This window comes from Ambystoma mexicanum, chromosome 9 (genome assembly GCF_040938575.1).
Source record: "Ambystoma mexicanum isolate Mex_15411 chromosome 9, UKY_AmexF1_1, whole genome shotgun sequence".
Lineage (NCBI taxonomy): Eukaryota > Metazoa > Chordata > Amphibia > Caudata > Ambystomatidae > Ambystoma > Ambystoma mexicanum.
This window is the reverse complement of record NC_090931.1, coordinates 372614516-372629823: the sequence shown is the minus strand read 5'-3', so window position 1 is coordinate 372629823 and position 15308 is coordinate 372614516. Positions and strand designations below refer to the sequence as shown.

At 45.3% G+C, this 15308-nt stretch overlaps 1 protein-coding gene across 1 annotated transcript in view; it reads right to left on the bottom strand.

Moving 5' to 3' along the window:
- Positions 1 to 1396: 1396 nt before the first annotated feature.
- The window catches only part of ABHD11 (abhydrolase domain containing 11), a 161935-nt gene continuing 148023 nt past the window's right edge, over positions 1397 to 15308 (bottom strand). The window contains exon 6 of the mRNA XM_069614828.1: positions 1397 to 2145. Coding sequence (XP_069470929.1) covers positions 2007 to 2145 — 139 coding nt within the window. The 3' untranslated portion in view covers positions 1397 to 2006. The remainder of the gene's footprint in view (positions 2146 to 15308) is intronic.

Here is a 15308-nt window from a genome sequence, read left to right as displayed (position 1 = left end):
GGTGTATTGTTTTGGAAAAGAGGGAAGATAGCCCCTGAAGGCTGTCTCAGAGATAGCACGCTAAAGTCATGTGATTGAAAGCAGCAGCAGGTTCAATGTACATTAATAACATAGAAGCAGAAGTGAACCCCATGAAGGGAGAGACTGCACCTTCCCAGGACATCTACTTTCCAAGGCCAAATGAGGTACTTGAAAGTTGTTAGCGACATAGAAAGGAAGACTGGTTTGCTCACTTAGATGTTGTTGCTTTTAGTTTGGATGCAGGTTGTTGAATTGCACTGCAATTAAAAACAAAATGTCTGGACTTTTGTGTCCCTGACACATTGCTGGACAGTACCCTTACAACCAGTAAACCCATCTGGTGGAAAGTGTGGTTAACACAGTGGGATGCGTCAACTTTTGTATATTCACCTACATAACATTCATTACCCATAGGGAGAGTGGCCTACACTTGAATGAGTTAATTAATAAAAACAAGGCTATTTCTGACAAAGTGTCCTTTTGCTCTGGTTAAGAGGATACGCCTCAAGTCTGGCCCTTCCAGGCTGCACTTCCTGTCAGAAGGAAAGTGAGAGGTGCTATGTAGTAGTGTAAGCAAAAATATAAAGCCTTTTCTCCAAGATCCACACATGAACACTAGACAAGAATCCCATTTCTTCACATCATATTATCGAAGACAACATTGAACACCTTGTTTTGCCTCTGTTCGGAAAAGCCATTATTTATGTTGTAGGAAGTGCAGTATTTGAATGAACTCATAACAATGAGTAAATGAAAAAAAGATAGTTTTAAAACAGGCATTAAAACATAAATCAGGTGACCATTAACAAGAAAGAATGTGGTCTACCTCAAAGAAAAAGGTCAAAATGGACAAATGCTATAATTTAAAGACATGAAGTAGTAGTTCGATTCTTGAAAAAACAAAGACAATTCAGCTATAGTGAAAAGCCACAAAGCATCATGGGAAAGTAGGTGTAAAATAATCTGTGTAGCCATAGCGTAAATAACCCAGCTGTAAAGATCCTCCTGTGATAGGATGGAAAAACAACTTAAGATGGCTAATGAGCACTGTGATAACTACATACGTTCTTTAGATTGATTTTACAGTGGGATTCTTTAGAGTAACGTGCACTTCAACAGATACTTTCTGGAAGTCTGTAAAGTAGTGGTGCACAACATTCGCCCATAGGCCGATTGCAGTCATTAAGGAAAATGTTTATGGCCCTCTGCATCATAGCACTTTAATGATGAAGCATTACCTGGCCTAGAGTCTGTCATGTCAGGTGTACAAAGCCTCTGTGGTCCAGCTTCTGTCTTTGCATCATGATACGTGCAGTTTTACTTCTATTTAGAAACATTATTTCATTCATATAATACAAATAAATCCAAGTGGTAATGACATTAAAACTGTTTTTTTATTACTTTTAAACTGTAACACTTAAACAGTATACCTTAAAATCCTGTTGTTTTTTTTAACTCAAATTCGGGCACCTGATGCCTCTACCATCCGCTCATTCCCATGGAGATTTCGGCCCACTGTATGGGACTTGTGTGGTACATTCCATCCTCCAGCCAAACAAGTAGTGCACCCTTGCCATAAATGCATGAACTAGGAAAAGAAAATACATTACAAACAAAGACAGTCAAGGCCAAATAAGGTAACCCTGAAGGAATGACTTGATTGTCCTGCCCGCTTAAGCTGCCTGACTCCGACAACAAATAACACACACAATAAATAAGCAATACTGTCAAGTGAAGGTGAGAGTCAGGATCCGCTTGCCACTTGGCTGCAGCCCTCATCTCCAGAAGTTGTTGTGGCCTGCACCACTTCCAGGAACTACAGTCATTCCTTGTTCTTGTTTGTGTTTAGCAAGGTTCATGGTTTGAGAGTTGCAATATTGTGCATCATCTTTAATCCTGATGAACCACAATCCCAGGCCAGTCGGATCCCAACACGAGTCTGATCCCAATATGTTCTGCCACTGTCGCGGCCTGGCATGCTGTATTCACAAGGATAGAAGGAAGTTGCAAATGGCTGTGATGAACAGTGGTGGCTGATCTGAGTGGACCCAGTGCCCAGCATCTTCGATGTATTGGATATCAGCTTCTGGGAAGAGGCGCTCAATTTCAGGGTAATCCTCAGAACTAAGAAATAAAAAGGTAAGCATGAATTCACTTATACCAACTGAGTACTATTTTGACAACATGAAAGAATGACACTCACCAAGTGCATCATAAACAGTAGTGTCACCCTCAGCACACAATGTAGACACAGGACTGGACCCACTTATCACTTTACAACTCAGTTAGCACACTGTAAATTTGACATTCTCACAGCCCAAAAACAAATCTAAGCCAACGACATCATAACCAATGTAGAGTGATATTCCAATCAGTTATATCTGGTACATGCACACTAACGATAACCAAGAGCCACCAGAAGCTCTGGTCAAATTCATCACTCCCTTATTTGGAGGCCAACTAGCCTGTTAGAACTGGTTCCAAACCTTTTTGCTTCTCCTCCTGTGTTTGCACTTACTCCTTCCTTTCCATTATGAAGGAGAATCCAATTATTGTATTTGCCACCTCCTTTTCGGTGTCAAAGTCACTCCCTCTACCCAGGATCAAGACCATAGCTGGCTCATAAACGCCCATGAACTAGTCTTCTTCCCTATGATAGAAGATTGCTGGGATTTCAAACCTACTTGTACTTTCATCATTGCTTATAATAACCTTGAGTAGGCTGCTGGTCACGTGATCAGGCCCTGCAACTCAGTTGCTACGCCCACCTTCAGTTTTTGCGTCTTTCAAGCCTCTACTGAAGGACTGTAGGCCAGCTCCAGGCAGACAACATTGAGTAGGCTGCTGGTCATGTGTCCTGGCCCTGCCACTGAGTTGCTCCATCCACCACCTATTTAATCAGTCCTCCTTAGGCGCCTTATCGCTGGCATCCTCAGCAAAGGATGGGTGAAGACAAGGACCTCACCTGTTCGGACCTGATAGGGCCAAGGGCCTGAACTGCTATCCTGCATTTCACCCACTAACTAATCTCTACTACTGCTACTCACCAAAATACATCACCATGTGTCTCCCCCTCCGCAGTCCATCCCCACTGTCATTAGGATTCGAATGGCCAAGTGCCCTGGGCAGCCGCAGCAAGCTAATCTAGCGAACCTCATCAATATTGCCCTTGCCCCATCCAACACCCACGACCACATGCACATGCCATCTCATGCTGATCAATGCTCGCTCTGCAGTCGCTCACGCTGCAGAGAACGATGACCTCATCTTGTACAACAACCTTGATGCCCTGTTCATCCTTGAAACATGGTTTACCCCAACCTCCTTACATGTTTTCAACATCCTCCTACCCCAAGGCTACTGCATTCAACATGCCGACCGGCCAGGAAGGGCAGGAGGCAGAGTGGCAATCCTCCACATGAGCGATTGTCCATGCTCCATCATCCCCTCTACCAGAATAATCTCATTTGAATAATTTGCCTACAGTTTCCCTCTATTGCACAAGGAATCCATCACCTTCCACCTCATCTACAGACCACCTCACAGGAGTAACTCTTTCATTGCAGATATCTCCAACTTCCTCTCCTGTGCCAAGTTAGCACATTCGCAAAATGTCCCCCTGCATCACCTGTGCAGACCCAATCCCACTTGACTGGTCCGACCATGCCGCTATCCCATTATCAGTCACCCACTTGACTACGGCTCACAAAGGTCAGGCTAAATGCCCTCTCACTCAATGCTGCTCATTCAAAACCTTCCCGGTCAATGAGCTAAAAGCAAACTTTACAGACTTCCCCACCACAGGGAATGCCTCGGGTCTCCTGGAATTAACCAGCAACTCCTAGGAAACTGGTGGACACTCATGCCTCCCTAAAATCCAGCCGGGCTAAGACCACACTACCACCCAATGGCACAACCCTAGCTAGACTCCAACAAAAACGTAATCAGAGCCCTAGAGAAATGGTGGTGCAAAAAACAGAACTCGGGAGACCTCACCAACCTCAAATCTCTGTACGATTCTGATTACTGAAGCCAAAGCTGCTTACTACTCCATCACCATTGCAGCAGCCTCTAACGGGAGTAAACACCCTCTTTGAAGTAGTAAAGCATTGTTCCAAACCCTCATCCAGCCCGGAGGTTCCAGCAACTCAGGAAAAATACAATAGAATCAACATGTTTTTTATTGAAAAATCCATGAGACCAACAAATCAACCTCTCACAGCATTAGCATCCCCTGCACCCCGGCACACATGCTGCCTCTACGGACCAAATTAACTCCTCTCTTTCCCCTGGATCTCCTAAAAATGATTGCCTGCCTCAAATCTATTTCTTACTCTGATGATATAACTCCAGTCTCCATCATTAAGCAATTGACGGGCCCGCACTCAATTATTATTATTATTATAGTATTTAATGATCGTGGGCCTAGCGTTGAGAAGCAACAGAGCAATTTACAAAGGTATACAACAGTACAGATATACAGCGGGGTAGGATACAGAGGGACACAGAGGAGGGGTACATCTGTACAGGGTGGCAGGAAGGAGCGGGCGGACGGCGTGTATTAAGTCAGGTAGCGCAAGGGTGATGTGATAGCCTAGGTGTTGAGGAGGAGAGACTCCTTGAAGAGGTGGGTCTTGAGTTCTTTTCTGAATTGTAGGAGCATGGGGGCAGGTCTGATGCTGACGGGGAAGAGGTTCCATAGTCTTTGGGCGTAGGCAGAGAAGGCTTGTTTTCTGGTCCTTTACTTTATCCAGCAGCAAATTTTAAGTATGCACGTGTCCTGGCTTCTGGTGTACGCTGTCCACCGGAGAGGCTGAGTTTCTCTGCGAGACAGCTGGGTGACTTGAGGGCGACTGCCTTATAGATGATGCAGCAAGACTTTAATGTGATTTGTATGTGCTGTGGGAGCCAGTGAAGGTCAATGAGGGCTGGGGTGATGTGGTCGTATCTGCGTAGACACTTGATGAAGTGTGCGACCGTGTGTAGGACACTTCTCAGGGGCACAAGGGAGGATGATGGGAGGCCTTCAAGGAGCTCAATTCACTTCTCAGCATCATCAATGCCTCCCTTGCAGAAGGATAATTCCCGGACACCCTCAAGACTGGTCTCGTAGGACCTATTTTGAAAAAACCAACCCTAGATCCAGCTGACCTGTCCAACTACAGGCCCATTACGAACCTCCCGTTTATTGGCAAAATCCTGGAAAAAGTAGTTGCTACACAACTACTCACCAGAATCGAACAACTCCACCTCCTATAGGAATATCGGTCAGGGTTCCACCCAAAGTGTAGTATCGAGCCAGCCACCATCCAGGTGGCTGATGATGCTCTCCAAGTCATGGATAAGAGTGACTCATGCCTCCTCGTCATCCTTGATCTCTTGCCTGCATTCGACACTGTCGACCACTGCATCTTTCTCTCCCTCCTTGCTGGCAGGATGGGGTTCTCTGGCACTTTCCTAAATTGGTTTACCTCCTACCTCTCAGGCAGACACAAGGCTGTCCAGGTGAACGTGTTGCGTTCTAACCGACTCCAGGTCTCCTTCAGAGACCTGGAGGTCCATCCTCTCACCAAGGCTCCATCCTCTCACCAATCCTTTTTAACCTTTACAAGGAGCCTATGGGCACTCCCCTCAAAGATCCCAATATAGCCTTCCACCAATACGCAGACGATACTCAGTTGTACATGAGCGTAAATAGCGCACAAGACATAATTCGTCTCTGCGATCACCTAGCCATCATCCAGTCCTGGATGTCAACTGCCTACCTCAAACTGAACCCATCCAAGATGGAATTCATCCTTATCAGTCTGCCTGCTAAAAAACAACTTGTCCAACAATGGCTCAATGCTATGCGTCTAGAAGGATTTGATCCACAACTCTCAGACTCAGCAAAATCCTTAGGCTACACAATTGACAGCAATCTGTCCTTCCAGAAACACATAGCCAAGAAGGCCCATATAGCCTTGCTCAGAATCTCTACCCTTTGAAAAATCAAACCCTTCATCCCCCTGCAGGACTTGCAGACCGTAGTGCAGGCCCTTGTGGTCTCGCACATCGATGGGGGAAATGCTCTCCCGACAGGGCCCCCAGCTGCTCACTAAAAGCAGTCTACCATGCTGCAGCATATCTTATTACAGGAGCACAAAAATATGACCGAATTCCCCCCATCCTATGCGAACTTCGACTTCCGCTCCAAGCCAGGATATTGTTCCAGACTATATGTATCATCTACAAAGCAGTCATGAGTAGCACACCAGCGTACATGGCGGCTAAGCGACACATATCTGGTGGCACATGCTCTGTGCAGCAAATCGAACAACTGGCTTGAATCACAACTCATCCGCAAAGAGACGACTCGCAAACAATCCTTCTCCTGTCATGCACTCACCCTCTGAAACTCGATCCCAGTGTCGGCTCGGAATGCGTCCACAATTCTCCAATTTGGCAATTCTCTCAAAATATAGCTCTTTCAACAACACCTGACCAAGGACTAATCCCAATGAACACACATACTGATGCATAGACCTCACAGTACTGTGCTATGGTTAAAAGATGCCAGCCCAAATGCCGGCTACACACACTCTCTACCACTCTCCGATGCTCTCAAGTTCGGTCCGAGCTTCAAACAATAAAATTAAATAAATATTAAATTCCGTCAAAGATTCCCTAAAGCAAAATACTGGGGCCACCCACACTCCTATCTCCGCAGGAAGACCAGGTGATAAACAGTGTAAAATGTTGTGAAAAAATCAAGGAGAACAAGCAGCCTCCACCCAATTAACAGATAGTCCCATACCGATACCTCAACCATATGCAGCAGATCATGGTGTTGAGGCTGCTGTTTCTCTTTGATACTTTCACAATGTTTGCCATTGTTCATCACTGTTTATTACCTGCTCCTCCAGGAAAGGCAGGCATCCCTACATATAGCAATCCAATTGCCAATAGCGGATTATAATTTTAGTTCAAGATATACCATGCTAGTTGCTTTCCATTCCAGCTCAGCCAAGTTCTTATGATGTCAATAAGAGCTCTCTTTTCAGATTGTTTTCGTTGCTATTGGCCGGCACTTTAATATTTTCTTTCAGGTTTTCATGGGGACATTTATTTAAATGCCAATGATACTTTGATTAATCTGTCTCAGTAGGGTAGCTCAGGGGCAACGTGCTCACCTTGGAAGCAAGACGACACGGAGAAACACAAATTTGATCCCTGGGTCCGCGCTTAGAGACCTCTGGGTATTAAGCACTTTAAAAATAACCCGTCATATCATATAATCTACAAGTTTCCACTTTCGAGCCCTATACTGGGCATTACCAGTACTCTGCCATTGGAAGTCCAGTATGAAGGGGTTGGAGCTGGTAGCCAGTAAACCATTTAAACCTTTACTACCCCGGAGTAGACAGAATTTAATTTCCTGGTTTATAGATGGTCAGATTAAAGCAGTGAACATTGGAGGTTGTAGCAGTGTTGCTGGGATACCTGCATGGAATCCTGGTCATCTACAGTCAATATCAAAGGAGAAAATATAGCCGTACCATCAAACTATAATGACTTAATTTTTTAAAGGAACAATGACTGAGGCAATGCCTAAGATGGTGGCTGTGGAAAATCACTGGACAAAGGCAGAGCCAGAAAAACAACATGGCCTGGATAATTCTACTAGGTCAAGCACTGTATTGGATCCCTTTTGTCCTATGCATGATTGACGTAGGTATTCTCCTCATCAGGGTCCTTTGGTTTAGGATTTTGACACACCCCTACCTGGGTTCTCAGGCAATGCAATATTTTTGGTTAGGCTGGTGCTATTGGAGCACTTGCTAGGATCTGATTTGGTGCCCCCAGTTGGTGGTTCTCTAGCTTACTTTATCAATGATGGGCTCCTGTCAGCCTCTGGGCCCAGACTCTCAGCAGACCCGCCTCTACTCTTGACCTGGTCTGTCCTAATGCTTGGCCTGCTTGGATCAGTCACCTGTCACAAAACAACGTGGTGACTAATGAGAAAGAAGTATTGGAACTTGAGGTTCAAAGGGGTTTATTTTGGAAAGCACATAAAAAGGAATCAACTTATAAACAAAATAGATGGATGGCTATTTCTAGGGTTCCTAAACAAATCAAAGAAAAGAACCTAGGCTTTCAACAGTCTCACGTCCAGGCCCCCTCCCAGCAATCCTCGGGGGTTTCAGTCACTCACACTTTGAGGGGATTAAGTATCTCGATCACGTCTTTCCAGGTGTCCAATAATCATTTGTTCTCGTACCTCACTTTTGAAGTAGGATCCTGTTTCAGCAGGCATGTGTTGCATGGTCAAGATGATGACAACTGGAAAGAGGCTTGGACCACCAAGTTTAGGCCCGCAAGGCTTACCACTGGGCCTTGAGTCGGTTAACTTGGTTGAAGGTTTGTCTAGCTCTGGTCTAGGGAATTTCTTATTGATAGTCAACTCCCCCTTCTGGCTACTTTCCTTGCACCTCTGCAATAATCCTGTTCCTTGGGCACCCTCCTCTATTCCCTATTGCTTTCACTCCTATACATTTTATTACTCTACTCTGCACTCATGTTACCTCCTGTCACCTCATCATGTGCCTGTACCTCATCCCATCCAATAAACCGGCCCACCAGACATATAGCCTACCTGGGGAACCTTTGCTTCGTCTCAGACGATTCTGCCTTCCCACCACCTAACAATATTTCCGCTGCTGTCTCGCATCCTCACCTGATCTCCTCCACCTCCTCCATCAGTTTCTCCCCCACCTACTGATATCTCTCCTGTTGATTTACCATCTCCTCCTGATATCTCCTCTGCGGTCTCACTACCTCCTTTGGATTCTCGCCATCTCTACTTGATATATTTTTGCCTCTTCCTTTTTTCCTTCAGCCTGCTCCTCTCAGCTTCTCTTAGACCCACAACATTCCTCTGCACCTCTGCTCTCGCTGGACTCCCACACCCTTGAGCCAAATCTTGTCCTTTTTGTAGGGGTCTGGCCTCATCTTCCGGGACTTTCACTCCTTAATGTCTCTCAGGTGTGTGGGAAAAACTGTTACCAAATATGATTGATTTGTTTAAATTTGCAGGCAGACCTCTGACCAGGTTAATCGCCATGTCACTTCCCCTTGCATCTACATGAGCTGAGCTGATATCTGGGGCTGACACCCTGTTTGATTTTGTCCTTGTGCATGCATGCGGTCGGATGATTTCTCTACACTTCTGCACCTTCAACTTCCTCTGCCTTTATCTTCACTTCTTTAAACCTCTTGTTCCCTCCCTTCTTCCTTAATCTTCACCTCTTCTGCTCTCTCGCCTCTTACTTGATCTTAACATCCTCCAACCTCTTCTGCTCCCTCTTCTCCTTTGTATCTTCAACTCTATGTGCTGCCATCCCAGCACATTCCACTTCTTCTGTACATCTACCCCCTCCTGCACCTCCCGCTCCGCCTGAACCTGAAACTTCCTCTGCACCCCCTACTCCTGTACCTTCCACTGCTTATGTGACTCTTCCTCTTTGCTGGTCACTGCTCTGCAACTTCAAATGTCTGTCACTATCCTTTCTCTACCCGAATGTATATACCAGTCAGTCCCCTCCCCCTGGACCGGATCTACCATTACCTGTGGCACCTGGAAGCAGAATTGGCTTGCTCTTGGGATTGGTGGGTGAGCACAGACCCAATTCTAGTGTGTTGGATTACCTTCCTTGGCTTTGTCCTGCTTAACGGTAAAAGTCTTTATCAGGCCAGTGCACAATCTTGAGTTCATGTTTTGCATTCATGTATGAGCGATTCCCAAACACGCCACACTTCATGAGGGGAGAGAAGAGCTGGCAGGGCTTCTCTGTGCTCCATGTTTTTTTGACTGTCGGGAGTGTATGCAGTGCACATCTTTGAGACAATCATTTCCAGGGTAGGATTTCCGCAGTCTGATGCATGATAAAAAAACTACAGGTGCACATGAAAAGTGTGCAAAGGATTGGCATGAATATTTCTAAGGGTCCCTCTTAAGGGGTCCATAGGGATAATGTGGTAATCCCTTGCCAACCTACCCCCTGAGCTGTGGGGGAGACCAGATGATCTTTCCCCCTACCGCCCAAGACTTGACATCCCATAAGGCTTTCAGTCACATGAAGTCACCCCACACTGGCAGCTAGGCGGGGACATCGTCGCAACCCTAATTCAGATCATGCCATCTCTAAAGGGGTCCAAACCCTCTCCAGGTGCCTGTCTTAGAGTTTCTCTCAACCCAGGTGCTGTGCCTGATTTGATAACAATATACCGCCTGCACCATGGGCTTGACTCTATAAAAAAAAACCTGCCTGCCATGTTTGGATCAGAAAGTGCCGTCATCATGGCCTACTAATCACGTTTCTGCTGCCTGGACCAGTAGTAAGTGACTCCCTCTATGTTCTGAACACCTGTATGGCACTCAAGTGTCCACAAAGCAAGCATGTTCCCTGAGGCAGTGTTGCGTTTCTCCTTATTTATTCATTGGATATTTATAAGGCGCCTATACAACAAGACAGTGTTTCGGACATGTTCCATGTCAGGGCTCACAAACCTGCGTTCTGTCGTTCAAGAACCCACATCACCAACAAGAAGCTGGGAACGGGAACAAAACTACAGGACAAATCAATGTTGCAGTTTAACTATTCACCACACTTGTTCTAAGGCATATTTTCTTGAGGTTTATTTTTAAAGGGAGAGTGGCAACTCCACCCCCGCAACCCCCAGACATTTCGAGGTCCTTAGTCACATGTTATGTGAAACAGTCTTATATAGTATATGTTTCTCTGGAACATGTGTGTTCTGAGCTAGGTGGAACGGCCATGACCCTCTCACCTTACCTAAGGGAATACTGGGGAAATCCCTGTGTACCATCACCAGGTGTTGCATTACGGATTACTTGTTAGTTTGCGCTTGGAATGGTTTTCAGAGAAGATGATTGGCTGGAGGCTCGAAAAGCACTGTATGATCCATGAGTTGCTGCATTTACTGCATGACAGCCAGGTTCATAGAGTGTGATCTGCGATCAGCTGAAATTCCCACTGCAGAGTACCTTTAAGGCCACTTCATCCCAATAATCTCATTTCTATGAACGCCTATGGTTTTTCCAGAGGAAAACGCGTGCATTCATATAGGGGATAAGATAATCAAGGATCTGTCTATCCTGAGATAATACTATGCCCAAACCCACTTTAGGGGAGTTGGCTCGGAGCTTGGACGGTTAATCAGGGAGGCAAGTCATCTTTTAACTTGTCAGTCAGGGGGCTTACTATTGTGGAGAATCTTGGAGAGAAATAAAGTCTGCTCTACCACATCTAGAAAGGCCTGTATTTCTTACTTGGTGGTAGGATTGAGCACTTTGTGAACTGGTCAGCTTTTCTCCCTTTGGCTGGACTAGACTATTCCCTATACAGAATCCTAAATACTTTAGAGGCTCGCCAGGTTGGCCTGTAAGTAAAACAATCAAAACCTGTGCATCCACTATATAAAAGTACACTGAAACCAGTCACAACCAGAAAAATCACCAGTATCAGGATAATGACCCAGGAAAACTAAGGGGTACCTTTGCAGTTGCCCCCACCTTTGAGTCCATAAGAAAGAAAACAGGTAATCAAAGGGAGCCCACATGACCATCACATATGTCTTTTCAAGGCATCTGGAGTCAGGCTCAAAACTGCCCAAACACATGTATGCAACACTTAACCCAGAAATCATACCAAATTGTATAAAAGTATACATTTTAGTGTACAAATCATTCAACCCTACCTTACTCCGGAAAGGCAGTCTCTCTTCTCCTTCCTCTCCCTACTGTACAGCAAATCGTTATTAGTTGAGATGGTGCCTTCCTGGCTTAAGAAGACCCATTGGGGACAGATCACACCTTGTGCATATGGTAGTTTCTGACAGATCCTCCCGATCTCTGAGAGGACAGCCCATAAAATGAAAAGCATGCTGCATACCTGCTTTTGCCATGGTTTCATTATATGGTGGCTTTACAAAGCTTTTCAAGGAGCATGGACAGAGATCATTAACTAACAAGGGTATAGAGATACTGCACTTTTTGAGATTGCATTGTTAATTGACTATCCACAAACCAATGGGCTTGTTGAGCAGTTCAACAAGACCCTGGAAGGCATGATAGGTGACTTGGAAGGGCACCTAAGAAGGACATTGGATATATTGTTACCATGCCCTCTGTTTGCCTACATTAAGGTGCCACAGAGCAGTGTAGCGTTCAGGCCCTTTCAGCTCCTGTTAGGAGCCCATTAAATCTGGGGCAGGAAGGATGGCAGAGCTATCCCATAACTCCTTTCCACAACATAGTGGATCATAGTGGAGCACTCAAAATATGAAGGTCAGTCAGTATCTCAGGAAGCACTGGCATGACCAGAAAGCCACTGTAACAGAATATACTCCAGTACAGAAGGCCTGCATTTTGGGACCGGCCAAGCCCAGCACAACTGATGACAAGTGATTTAAGCCTTATGTGGTTCTGGAAAACATTACGGAGATTAACAACCTCATTGACACAAAGGCTCCAAGGCAGACACACAGGGTCTTTTATGTCCACCGTCTGAAGCCTCTCTACCGCTGGGATGACTTGGTGTCGGCTCTCGTGACTGATGACAAGACTGAGGAGGAGGCTGAGACCCTCCCAGACTTGTTGCATTCAGAGTCCACCAATGGGTCTTTGGGAGAGTTAATATCTAAGCGAAGAGTAATTGCGGCATGGCTGGTAGCTGCAGGGGCAATACGCATGTCTGTTCTCGCGGACTCTAGGAAACACTGATTTTTGACACAGAAGACATTAAGCCAGTGAAGAGCAGACTTCAGAGGATGTCTGATAAGGTAAAGGACACCATCAAGGAGGAAGTCTCCAAAATGTTGGACTTGGGAGTGATTAAGCCTTCCCACAGCCCACGTGCTAGTTCTGTGGTACTGATACCTAAATAATCCAGTAGTGGGGAGACCAATGTCTGCTTTTGTGTGGACTACAGTAGGTTCAATTCTGCCACCAAGACATATGCTCACCCCATACCTAGGGCATGTGAGCTTATTTACAGATAATGTGCTGCCAAGTTTATTAGTACCTTTGAACTCTCAGGAGGGTATGGGCAAATCTTCCTAACTGACAAAAGCAAAGGAAAGGGCATTTTTACTAAAGAAGGGTGCTAGAAGTTCACTGTGATGCCCTTTGGGTTAAAAAATAAACTGTCACCTTTCAGAGGATGTTGAATCTGGTCGTATCTGAGTTGGATGATTTTCTCATTGTCTATCTAGATGATGTTGCTGTCTTCAGCCATACCTGGGAAGACCATCTATCCCTCCCGAAACAGGTGCTTCAAACCATGCAGAAGGCGGGCTTGACTATGAAGCCATCCAAGTGCCAGCTAGGACACCAAGTGGGTGGTGGTATGAAACCATCTCCAGGCCTAGGTTCAGGCAGTGATGGATTGGGATATCCACCCTACCCAGACCAGACAAGTGAGAGTCTTCTTTGGCCATACCAGTTACAACAGGTCTTTCATCAAGGGGAATCAGACCCTTGCCTTATAGATGCTACCCTGAAAAGGTTTCAGAAGAAAGTCACCTTGGTTTCCACCGGCCAAATATCCACCCAGAGTTTGAAAGATGGCTTGTGCGAGGTTCTGAAGATCCCAAATTATAGGCAGGAATTCATCCTTCAGACGCTTGTGAATTCGGAATTGGCACAGTGTTAGTGCAGCTGAACTCTAAATGGGTCGAATAATGGTGTGTGTATCTGAGGAGGCACTTGTCCAAGTGAGAGCGTAACTAGGCCACATTTTAAAAAGAGAGACTTTTGCAGTAGGTTGGGGAGTACGCAAGCTGAAACCCTACATTTTTGGCTCTCACTTCACTGTCCAAACTGATCACAGACCTCTTAGGTGGCTTATGGCTATGCAGGGAGAAAATCCCAAGTTGTTGCATTGGGCAATGTTCCGACAGGGATTGGACATAGATATCCGACACAATCCTGGGTTGCAGCACTCCAATGCAAATGGCCTCAGCAGATACATTCATCTTGAGGATCTGTCAGATTCCCTGGTAGCTTGTGGGCAAGAGGAATTGCCATCTGGCAAGAGTGTAAAAGCCCTCTTTTCTACTGTTATGAATTCATAAAATGATGCAGGTAATTCCACCTCAGAAAGGGCGGCCTGATAATCAGAACCCCTTTCATACGCGATATGCTAAACGCATAACAAACACTTGGACCCTGCTGTATCAGCCCCATGACCTGCAGCTCCCACTCTCCAGTGGGACAGAACCCCCCCCCCCCTCCCATCCATAAGCTTGATGCCAAATGCATAACATACATGTGTGCCCTATTACATCAGTCAAATGCAAAAAAGAAGTGTCCCGGTAGGAAAAACCATGAGGTTACTTGGCAACGGAGTAAGTAACTTTGTGTGTGTCTCAAGGAAAAGCAATACATTATGTTTATTATTTACACATTATGTAAGTCATTATATTGGTTCTCTATTGGGTTTGAGCAAATTCACACTACACTGGATCCTAACATTTGTGTTTTAACTTCACATTTATTAAGGAAAGTATAAAATATGTAAAAAAGCATCAAATAAATTAATGCACATACCAAGGAAAACCAAGAAAGCAATTATGTCAATGCCAAGTGTCATCTAGAAAACATACACTGATATCCAAGTTGAATATTTGAACAATGCTACATGAAGAAAATTGTCATCACATCTTATGAACTGAACATTAACCATGTGCAAGTCCAGCATGAATCACATTGTTAATTCATTGAAGTTGCAGAGAACACACAAACACTTTAAGACTTAAAACAAGTACTTCAATCGTATTCTTTTTTGAGGGTACTCTGTGAAGGACAACAAAGGTGATTGTGAATCTAGAGTCTAAGCTAGGTTAGGTAAATTAGGGGTCTACGTAGGCCACTAGTGTAAATCCAACGCAGTGCACACCGCTTACCTGTGTAAATCAGAGCGCAGGGGTAATTATGTTTCGGCGGTTGAGGGTTGACATCAGTCGCCTGATCCCTCTAGTGGCACAGAGCAGTTTCAGAGGTCATGGGTGCCTTGTTCGACAGCTGCTGTGAAAGCCAAGTCACTGCAGTGCAGAGCCTGCATTTAGGTTTCAGGTCGGGTAATCCCTCTCTCCAGCCCAGGAAATACTCAGCAAGAGCTGTCCTGGGAACCAGGAATGAAAGGGAACACCCTGCACAAAAGGACGAAGATCACAACAGGGTGTTTCTTCGTTCTTGTCTCCTCCACTTTCTTTAGCACAAAGCA